General features: G+C 41.9%; 1 protein-coding gene across 1 annotated transcript in view; it reads left to right on the top strand.

The window, feature by feature from the left end:
• The first annotated feature begins 3,543 nt into the window (after window positions 1-3,543).
• CLDN11 (claudin 11) overlaps window positions 3,544-12,123 on the top strand; it is a 79,071-nt gene continuing 70,491 nt past the window's right edge. The window contains exon 1 of the mRNA XM_069727337.1: window positions 3,544-3,847. Coding sequence (XP_069583438.1) covers window positions 3,622-3,847 — 226 coding nt within the window. The 5' untranslated portion in view covers window positions 3,544-3,621. The remainder of the gene's footprint in view (window positions 3,848-12,123) is intronic.

Raw genomic sequence — 12,123 nt, 5'->3', positions numbered from 1 at the left:
TCTGTCTCCCTTCACACTCAGCGGCCAGTCCCTGTCCTCTGCTGCCTGGTGTGTGGCTGTAATCTCTAGAATCGCTAGAGAGGGTGAAGGAGTGCTGTGGTCTGATGTCCTCTATCAGGAGCTGCAGAGAGGTAACAGAGGGGGATGGGGGAGGCTCTGTGTTGCTCCGACCCTGCCTCTCACTGTAGCTCCTCACAGGACATCAGACCGTGTATCTATCACTATACTGTGCTGAGCCGTGTATCTAATTCTCTCCTGTGTGATACTGTCTGCTGAGCCATGTATCTAATCCTATACTGTGTGATATTATGCTGAGTCATGCATCTAATCCTCTCCTGTGTAATACTGTCTGCTGAGCCATGTATCTAATCCTATACTGTGTGATATTATGCTGAGCCGTGTATCTAATCCTCTCCTGTGTAATACTGTCTGCTGGCCCGTGTATCTAATCCTCTCGTGTGATACTATGCTGAGCCATGCATCTAATCCTATACTGTGTGATATTATGCTGAGCCATGCATCTAATCCTATACTGTGTGATATTATGCTGAGCCGTGTATCTAATCCTCTCCTGTGTAATACTATGCTGAGCCATGCATCTAATCCTATACTGTGTGATATTATGCTGAGCCGTGTATCTAATCCTCTCCTGTGTGATACTGTCTGCTGAGAAATGTATCTAATCCTATACTGTGTGATATTATGCTGAGCCGTGTATCTAATCCTCTCATGTGTAATACTGTCTGCTGGCCCGTGTATCTAATCCTCTCATGTGTGATACTATGCTGAGCCATGCATCTAATCCTATACTGTGTGATATTATGCTGAGCCATGCATCTAATCCTATACTGTGTGATATTATGCTGAGCCGTGTATCTAATCCTCTCCTGTGTGATACTATGCTGAGCCATGCATCTAATCCTATACTGTGTGATATTATGCTGAGCCGTGTATCTAATCCTCTCTTGTGTGATACTGTCTGGTGAACCGTATATCTAATCCTCTCCTATGCACTCCTCTCCCCCCTGCATATCTTTCCCCATTGCACACACAACTCAATGCGTGCGATAACAGGAGCTGCGGGCGTCATGCTGTATTATGGCATTATGTGAGATCTATATGACGGTATTATGTGATATGTATGGTGGTATTATGCTTGATCAGTATTGTGAGAATTATATGGTGGTATTGTGTGTGATCTATATGGCGGTATTATGTGAGAGCACTGGCAGCATTGTGTGATCTATATGGCGGTATTATGTGAGAACACTGGCAGCATTATGTGTGATCTATATGGTGGTATTATGTGAGAACACTATGGCAGTATTATGTGATCTATTTGATAGTATTGTGTGTGATCTATATGGTGGTATTATGTGAGAACTGTATGACAGTATTGTGTGATCTATTTGATAGTATTGTGTGTGATCTATATGGCGGTATTATGTGAGAACACTATGGCAGTATTATCTTCAGAAAGCGGACCTATTCTATGGTGGTTCTGGCTGAGCACCTGCACGCGGGTCTGGGGTAATAGAGGGGGCAGCATGACCTCCAGTTAGGTGCAGTCAGGGGAGGGCTGGTGAGGTAGCTGAAGAGAGGGGTCTCATTTTTATCGTTACTATATGGCTACATTTCCTTCCCAGCGTCACCCCGGACTGCGCCTGTCGCCTCGCTTTCACACATCGCCAGGACAGGATGGGGAAGACAGGATCTGAGGAGGGGAATGGGGTCTGCATGCAAAGTCTGGATCAGAACAGGCCATCAATACGCAGAAATGTTTCCTGGATTTCTGTGGAGCAGACGGTCCATCCATGTGTATAAAAGACAGCGCTCTATGTACAATCCCTGGCTGCTCCGCGCACCAAACAGGGGGCCCCTATAGACCAGCACACTGCTCTCCTGAAATACTCTGTGCTGCTGTCACCCTGCTCTCTCCACCACATATCTCCCAGAATCCTTGCTGCCTGCCATCCTCGGTGACTGTCTACTTGTCAGTATAAGGCTGCTTTCACACTAGCGTCGGTACGGGCTGTCGCAGTGCGTCAGGCCGACGTACCGATGCATGCTGTGAAAGAAATGTCCGACGTGGGCAGTGGAAGCAGTCTTATGACGCTTCTGCTGCCCCATTGTAAGGTCTGGGGAGGATGGGGCGGAGTTTCGGCCATGCATGCGCGGTCGAAAATGGCGGACTCGACGCACAAACGTTACATGTAACTTTTTTTGTGGCGGCGGTCTACCAAAACATGACGCAACTGTCGCGACATGTGGCAGTACGTCATAATGCGTCGGTAATGTTAGTCTATGGGGAAAAAACGCATCCTGCAGACAACTTTGCAGGATGTGTTTTTTCTCCTGAACGACGCATTGCAACGTACAGCCAACAACGCTAGTGTGAAAGTAGCCTAAGGCTGCCGTCCACGCTCAGTATTTGGTCAGTATTTTACCTCCGTATTTGTAAGCCAAAACCAGGAGTGGGTGATAAATGCAGAAGTGTATATGTTTCTATTATACTTTTCCTCTATTTGTTCCACTCCTGGTTTTGGCTACAAATACTGAGGTAAAATACTGACCAAATACTGATAGTGTGACGGCAGCCATACTCTGCAGTCACCAACAAAATGGCTGCTCACTGGGTTCCTGAATATCATCCTCTCTAATCCCTTAGCAAACACCCAGAAGGGGAGGAGAGGAGACATCACACAGGTCAGCAGACTCCGCCCATAATTACTGCAGTGCTGTAATGTGAGCTATTCGTACACTAGGTTTTTCTGAAATTTCAGCAGCTGCTCCCCCTAGTGTTTAAAAGTGGAAATTCCAAAACTTTTCATATTTTACTAAATTATAAACAAATGATAATATTTTTTAAGAAAATGTAATCATTAATTCTTTACATTTTTACAATTTCTGAACATTTTTTTTTTTTATGGCACCTTCCCTTTAAGCCAAAGGAATGTTTCCTCCCATTCAGCCAGTGTTATTATTGTAATGTTATCACTATTTCTTTTCTTTTTCTAAACCTGCAATATTATTGTGTCTAAAGCTGCATTACCGACAGTGTCCACTAGTGGTCTCTGCATGAACGTTAATTGGGAGGAGTGCGACATTTCCAGCCTCAGTGACAGCTCATGTGGTACAGCTGTGCTCAGTATTAGAACAACTAGAATTCATTACAAGTCCATACAAACTCTGCTTTAAGAAGTGTAAGTAACATCTACAGGACAGTGGGTAACTAGATAATATTGTTATTATCATCCAATATCATATGAACTTATGTCAGTAAGTAATAGGAGAGTTATCAGGCAGCAGGGTCACTATAAAAGTGTGTGCCATAATGGATGCCACTTAGTCACCAGTACAAGCTGCTGTAATGGGAGCCCCACTGCGTAATTCCCCCTCCTGCTGCCATGTAATTGGTGTGTCCAGGCCTCTCATCCACAGCCCCCCTTGTTCCTCTGTAATTGGCTGGAAGTGATTTTTGGTCCCTGGCTTATAGTAGGAGGAGTGGGCAGAGGAGGGATTCTTAGGAGTCCAGCACTCTTCTGTAGGACACATCCTCGCCTGGCTCTCCGCAGAAGGATTGTTGGAGAACTTCACCTCTCCTCTTGGGCACTCTCTGTCATGGCTGGCACATGCCTGCAGTTTTTTGGGTTTGTCTCAAGTTTTGTAGGATGGATCGGGGTTGTAGTTGCCACCACCACCAATGACTGGGTGCTGACTTGTGACTACAGCATCAACACCTGCAGAAAACTGGATGAACTGGGCTCCAGGGGACTATGGGCAGATTGTGTCATCTCTATAGGGCTGTATCACTGCAAGCCTCTGGCCGACATCCTCACACTGCCCGGTAAGTTGCCTGTGCTCATTAAGATACTTATTCAACTTTTCACCCTGTAAGACAACACTAATATTACCAATAGACTTCTATACAGGAGGGCAGGTGACAATGTAGGCATGGGTGAATATATGTATAAAAGATGCCCAGATGATAGATTAGGTATGAGGTAGATTGCAGTTATATAGATACATAGATATTCACAGATAAATATACATAGATAAAGGGTCATAAGTACAGGGACCGATAGAGACAAATGGCCATAGGTAATAATAATAATCTTTATTTTATATAGCGCTAACATATTCCGCAGCACTTTACAGTTTACACACATTATCATCGCTGTCCCCGATGGGGCTCACAATCTAGATTCCCCATCAGTATGTCTTTGGAACGTGGGAGGAAACCGGAGAACCTGGAGGAAACCCACGCAAACACGGAGAGAACATACAAACTCTTTGCAGATGTTGTCCTGGGTGGGATTTGAACCCAGGAGGTAGAGATAGATAGATAGATAGATAGATAGATAGATAGATAGATAGATAGATAGATAGATAGATAGATAGATAGATAGATAGATTAATAGATAGATAGATAGATTAATAGATAGATAGATAGATAGATTAATAGATAGATAGATAGATAGATAGATAGATTAATAGATAGATAGATAGATTAATAGATAGATAGATAGATAGATTAATAGATAGATAGATAGATAGATAGATAGATTAATAGATAGATAGATAGATAGATTAATAGATAGATAGATAGATAGATAGATAGATTAATAGATAGATAGATAGATATAGATATGGGATAGATAGATAGATAGATAGATAGATAATAAATAGATAGATAGATAGAGAGATATGGGATAGATAGATGGAAGATAGATGATAGATATACAGACTATAGATAGATAGACAATAGATAGATAATTAGATAATGGATGGATAGATAGACAGATAGATAGATAGATAGACAGATAGATAGATAGATAGATGATAATTAGATAATAGATAGATAGATTGATAGAAAGATAGAAATAGAAGGATGGACAGATGAGTAGACAAGTGACAGCTATGATAGGACACAGTATATACATAGAGAGCTGCTACTTGTACAGTATTAGTATAATATAGTATAGTGGGTTACTGCATGAATGGATATTTTAGCGACTCATCCGTTGTGATGGATACATGCATAACACAGATAAATGGACATGAATATCTAGATATTATTCATTATATATTGCATGATTGCTGTGCTTATATACTTCCACATGTTAGTGCTCCTCTGGCTAAAGATGAAAGGTCTCCGTGTATAAACGACAGTGAAATTGTCTGTGCGCTAATTCTTTGGTGACTTATAAATGCTAGATAGACAGCTATAATAAAATAATATAAGCTATAAGTTGCTTGTACGATATCGTTTTTTTTGCCTGTGAGCTCTGTAAATAGATTTGCACTTTAAATATTACTTTTGATATATTATTTATACTATTTATGATTACTTGACAAATATTTTTATTTAAAGCTGTTCCATAAAATCTGGATCTTTTCCAAATTTGATAAGTTTAGGACATGCCAGCGTAAAAAAGGCAGAACTTGCCGCAATGTTTATATCAAAGCAGTTTTCCCATCTGGCACTTGCAGTATATGTCACATTACAGAATATGCCGTAAATGCAGAGTAGATGGAAATCACACTTATGGGACCTGCATCAATTCCAAGCACAGGACCCTGAAGCACTTGACTGTAAGTGCAGAAGTAGTGAGAAATCCCATTCATTTGTATGGGAATTGCAACCCTCTGTCTCCTGGGAGCAGTGCACAATGGGGCCCTTTCCAGAGATAAGTGGGACCTGCATCTACCAGACAATTAAACATGAATTTCATCTTGAGAGATAGGTTAGTCATTTGCCTTAACTCATCATAAGTGTTGTAGTTAGAGAATAGCAGGAGCCCAAAGTTTTACTTACCAGCAAAGGGGGGAAATAAACCAATTTGCAAAATTTAGTAAAAATTGGAAGTTATTGTATAGAGTAGAAGATCACAGAGCCAGGACTGGCACCGTCATGAGACGGGTCACTTCGGCTATCTGCTGTTATTTAGGGAATTCATGTGTTACTGCAATAGAAATGTTGGCTACCACTGTAATAGAGGAATTGTAGACGACTCAGTTTTAAGGGCAGTGTTGCTGAAACTTTGGATAACTCAGCAAAACCCAATGGACCCCTCTTTAAGTCATTGGGGTCGGTTGGGTGCCGCTTATGTCTGCCGTTAATTGGATTAGTTGTTTTATTCTCTCATGATGGAAAAAGAAAAACGGAATTGATAATAGAAGTGTGAGAACGGCAGTCTGCTCCTATCTCCATACAGAATCCGTGTCCATCCAGCTGACATTATAGTAACCGCGTATTCGCAGTCTCCCATCTATTATACGGTGCTGCACACATGATCTGTAAGACATCCGCAGCACTGGGAATGGCATCTAACGTCTTTACAAAGCAGATGTCTTTATCTAGATAGTCTGCACCAGAACGATATCTTATTCGATTCTGGATTGTCCAGAACGTTCTTGGGGATGGAGCAGAACAAGCTCGGGGCACAGATCAGGCCTTAGTTCAGGCCGGTAACATATTTCCTTTCATTTCTGTTGGTTTTCAGCCTTCTCCTTCCACTGTCACTTTCTGAATATAACAATGTTTTCATTAGCTGAAGTCGGGGCTGACGTTATCAGCTGGCATCTCGTGGTGGCACTATTAGGGTTTGTGCACACGTTCAGGTTTTTTTGCGCTAAAAACGCTATAAAAACTCATTAAAAACGCATACATTATGCATCTTATCATTTAGAATGCATTCTGCATGTTTTGTGCACATGATGCGTTTTTTTTTCTGCAAAAAAACGCATCGCCGTAAAAAAAGCAGCATGTTCATTAATTTTGCGGATTTTCTGCGTTTTTTCCCGCTATTCTATGCATTTGGAAAAAAATGCACCAAAAACGCATGAAAAAACGCATGCGGATTTCTGGCAGAAATGTCCGGTTTTTGTCAGGAAAATTTCTGCAAGAAATCCTGACGTGTGCACATACTCTTAATGATGAGATCTGTCTTGGGACTAGGAACACAAATGGAGACTTTCTTCTGGTTGTGTGAGACAAGATGTCGTCTCTTCAGTGACACATTCCTATCTGGAATCTGTATGTAGTGAGTAAATCAGATTATTCCACCAAAACTCCTTCTGATTTGTGCACAATGTTAAGCTCATGTACTTAATTTACTGTATCATTACTGATATTGATAGCATCAAAGAAACAGCTTATTCCCAGGAGGTAACAGAATCTCCTGCCAGCGGTAAGGAATAAGCCTTCTGTCATGTGTAACAAGGTCTATGTGCACAGAATTATAAAGAGGCTTCCCAATCGAAATTATTTCACTGAAGTACAAGAATAAGATTTACAGCGAGACTGGTACAAAATATGCTGGAGAACATTGCAGCCGCCATTAGGATGTTTGTACTCCTGCCATTGAGTAGGTTGCCCACGCTGCAGTGATAATATCACCATGCCCCCTCTGTGCCATCTCTTAGTAGGCAGCGGTGGTCCCCACTGGGTTGCTGTTTCCCATTTCTATTAGATTATTTGTATTGTTTCCTTACATGAGTCCTAGTATCAGACGGAGGGCTTGATGTGCAAAGGAGTAGGAAGCCCTTTCCTAGAACATGTTAACAAAGGTAGCAAAGAAAATTAGTAAATGCTTAAAAGGAACCTGTCACTTAATTCATCCTGCCAAACTATGGGCAGCATGAATCTGAGCCTGTCTGCATGATTGCAGCAAGGCATATTTAAAGGGAATCTGTCATCATGTTTTCCTACCACTTCTGAAAGCAGCATAATGTAGGAAAAGAGACCCTGATTCCAACAATGTATCACTTTGCTGGGTGCAGCAGTTGTGACACAATCAGAGTGTTTAGATGTAACATGAAGCAGAGCTGAGAAAGCTAACCTCGCCCACACTAGGCTCTCTATGTACATTGTCTATGGACAGTGAGCTGCGTATCACAGGAGGAGGTTTGGACGGACTAGCAGTCACGTGAGACCTGGTCCAGCAGTGATGATCTCCAGTTGATAAAACCTTCATTGTAAGTAAACAACAGCACACAGTCAAAAAAGTGACACATAGCTGAATCCATTGTTTTAACCCCTACATCACGCTGTCCTCAGATTACATATCAAAAACCTGCTGAGAGATTCCCTTTAATATAGTTTGAAAAGACGGCCAGGAGAGATTAATCCGTTTCAGGTTTTCCCCACCTTTGAAGTGATTGACAATTCTCTCCCATGTGTGTATGCAGTGTGAGATTTGTCCATCACCTGGAATCAGGGAGAAGCCGCAGCAGACTTATCTTGTCTCTCCTGGCTGTCTCTTCAAGCTATTTTGAGAAAATAATACCTGTCTCCAATCACGCAATCGGGCTCTGATTCATGCTGCCAATGGTGACAGCGTGCCAACTGCAGTAAATAGGACACGTGACGTGAGGTAGAACTATCACCGTGGGATCGGGAGAAAACAGTTGTGGCAGTAAATATTGGAACAGTTCATACATAAGGAGTGTGAAAGCTTTGTTGTCTGGTCCAGGTTTGCAATGCCTTTATGAGATCCTTAATTGATGTAAAAAGTCATAAATCCATGCGACACATTCATTCCTGCTCTGAGTGTGTCAAAGGCAAAGGTCATCATAAGTTTGTACTCCCAGGCTCTTCTGTCTGTCTGGGATGTCAAATTACCTTCCAGCACAAGGAATTCCTTGTCCATGATGCTGTGATCAGGGCTACAAAAATGTTTGGCCACAGGTAGATCTATTCTTTTTGCTTTTTTTGTGGCAATAAGAATTCATCCTTGTTCTAAGTTTTTACCCTGTCTCCAACATATACAGACCCCAATTGGACATTTATTGTATATAAGTACACCACATTAATTGTGTTGCATCTGAAAGTACCTAGGATCTTGTAGTCCTGATGTGAGTTGGGGATCTTTATCTTGTCCAATTTCATTATAAATGGACAGGTTTTACATTTTTTTAGGTTTCAGAGAAAGATTCCTGTTGTTGTAGGAGAGGACAGGGAGCTTCTGACTACAATGTTTCTTAGATTTTGGGGGCTGCTTGAAACACAGAGGTGGGGGGGATATCTGGAAATATAGATTTTAATTGGGTATCTTTTTGTAGTTTTCCGTGCCCTTAGCACCTCCAGATTTGGATTGAAGTTGACTACTAGAGGCACCCGGTTGATTTCTTCTTTAGTTTTGTAACATAGAAGATGATTTCTTGATATTCTGGTGGCCCTTGTAACCTGGTTTTCAATCGTTCTTGGATTGTAGCCCTGATTCGAAAAGGTCTTTCTGAGGCGACCAAGGTGTTTGTCTCTATCTGTAGGGATGGAACATATCCAGTTGTATCTGATGGATTGACTGTGCACAAATTCGTTTTTTTATGTTGTTTGGATGAAAACTGTCCCATGTAAGGTATGATGGATGGTTAATTGGCTTCTGTTAATTTCAGAACATGAGTAGTTGAGCGTTAAGTTGATGGTGGGATGAAACTTATTAAAGTGTTCGTGGAATGTCATCAGTTATTGCTCAGACTCCATCCAGATGATTAAAATATCATCAATGTAACGGATATAGGCCAGATGCCTGATGGGACATGGATACCCAAGGTCCTTCAATGCCTGGACATGAGCAAAGAGACAGCGAAGCAAAAAAACTAGACTACATTTCTAATTAAAAGTATTTGCTAATATTATTATTATTACACCTACGACATAGTGGGATAGGATCTTGGAGATGGGAATCCCCCTTTTAAGTCAACAGGAAGCTGAAAACATTACTAATGTGGGAAAAAGAGTATTAAATTCAGCAGCTCTGAAGAATCTCTAGTATTTTTACTCAGTGTGTAATGAGGTAGTTTTCATCTATTCATTGTGATCAAAGCCAATGTTTATTTTGACTAATTGGTGTTCCTGTGTCACATTTCCCGTAATTATATAGATATCCGTTCACTTGATTGCAAATGATTTGAAGCCTATAGGATTCCACTGATTTTTCTATTCTTCAAGCAGTTAGAAATACCTAAAACAAGAATAATTTTACTTCAGTCTTTCCTTAAAGGTTTGTTTCAATGAGACAGATGGTGCAGAATTAAAAGCAAAATATCTCAAAATCACTGAACAAAGGCTTCTCTGATACACTTATAAGTGAAAAGGCTAGATATGAGTATATGGCGTATCCCATAAAACAGATACTCAATAAATCGTGGGAAATTTCCTGTTAGAATTGTTCTTTGATACTTTGAGCAGAAACCATTATATTAAAGCAGTGTTTCTCAACTCCAGTCCTCAAGACCCCAAAACAGGTCATGTTTTCAGGATTTCCTTTGTATTGCACGGGTGCTGGAATTAATGCTTGAGCAGGTGATGAAATTATCACCTGTGCAATACTAAGTAAATCCTGAAAACATGACCTGTTGTGGGGTCTTGAGGACTGGAGTTGAGAAACACTGTATTAAAGGAAAGGTCAAAGCTTTGGGTTCAAGTTTGCGGTCACTCTTTGTGACTGCAGACATATGAATCCTCACAGCACGCATAGTGCGCACTTTCAGGATTCTCCAGTGGCGGCGGCAGAAGCTGGCGGTTGTGTGACTGCAAGTACGTGCTTTGCACAGATGCAGTCATGTCCTGACTAGATCTGGCTTGTTTCTCTCTTCAATTTCAAGACAAATCCAGTTTGTTCAGCCTCACCAGCAGTTTGTCTTAGATGAAGTTATGTGTACTAATCAAAGTCTGTACAGCTAGGATTTAACCCTAGCGTACGTGACATTGCTACATACCCTCTGCCTCTGCCCAAAGCTGAGGACTGGCCACCGTCTGCCAAAACAGAGCGCCTACAGGGCTTTAAATTGACCTGAACTCATGCTTGTTAACACAAGGGTGACCTAGTAACTCTGAGAATCTACCCCTATTTTTGGATACCGATTTTCGGCTGTGCTGATTTGTGGAGTTCCTGCAACTTTGACACCCCCAAGGTTGGCTACTGACCAAGCCAACCAACAAGGGTTTTTCGAGTGGGTCCCTACGTTTCCAGGGTATAAGTAGGTTGCCATAATATATGGGAAAGGCCTTCTTCTCCTCTAGCTGGTGTTCTTTGTAGTTGAAATCTCCCACTTTTTTTCCACCACCCTATAGGACCCCTGCCACTGGGTAAGGAACTTGCTCTCTCCTGTGGGCATTACCATAGGTACCCGATTCCCAGGCTTAAATTGTCTCACTCGAGCCACCTAATTATTCCCACTGGATTTTTTTCTCTTGGTCCTTAAGGAGGTTCTCTTTTTCCTATTCCTTCACTTTGTCCCCATGACACAATAAATCATTACGCCTGGCCCTTTGTGGTAACTGACTATTGGCTCCTGTCTCCTGGGGAGCCTCATTTATATTTTCTTGGCACCTTTTACTGTTAAAGGGAATCTGTCAGCAGGTTTTTGCTACTTCATGTATGTGGGTAAAGAGAAGCTTAGATTACTGTGTTCCACAGATCTGACACAGAGTTTTTAGCTTTAGAATGAAAGAAAGCTAAGAAAGCAATGCACGCCTACACCAGGCTCTCTGTGTACAAAGTTCATAGACAGTGAGATGCCTATCGATGAGGCATTGCCTGACCAGTCCAGTAATCTTAATCTCTTAGGGTACCGTCACACAGTGGCATTTTGATCGCTACGACGGCACGATTTGTGACGTTCCAGCTATATATCCGTGACGTTCCAGCGATCTCGCTGTGTCTGACACGCTCCTGCGATCAGGGACCCCGCTGAGAACCGTACATCGTAGCAGATCGTTTGAAACTTTCTTTCGTCGTCTAGTGTCCCGCTGTGGCGGCATGATCGCATGGTGTAACAAAGGTGTGCACGATATTGTATACGATGTGCGCATAGTAACCAACGGCTTCTACATCGCACATACGCCATGAAATTATCGCTCCAGTGTCGTACATTGCAAAGTGTGACAGCAGTCTACGACGCTGGAGCGATATTGTTACAATGCTGGAGCGTCACGGATTGTGCCGTCGTAGCGATCAAAATGCCACTGTGTGACGGTACCCTTAGTGTTAAATCCTTCACAGTAAACAGCAGCATGTACTTTGACAATTGATACATCCCTGAATTCTGTTTCAGCCTCTACCAGATCACATATTACTATCACATAGTGACTGAATAATACCATGCACAAGGAAC

Source organism: Ranitomeya imitator, chromosome 5, assembly GCF_032444005.1.
Source record: "Ranitomeya imitator isolate aRanImi1 chromosome 5, aRanImi1.pri, whole genome shotgun sequence".
Classification (NCBI taxonomy): domain Eukaryota; kingdom Metazoa; phylum Chordata; class Amphibia; order Anura; family Dendrobatidae; genus Ranitomeya; species Ranitomeya imitator.
Note: the sequence above shows the minus strand (reverse complement) of the source record. Positions and strands in the feature narration are given on the sequence as shown.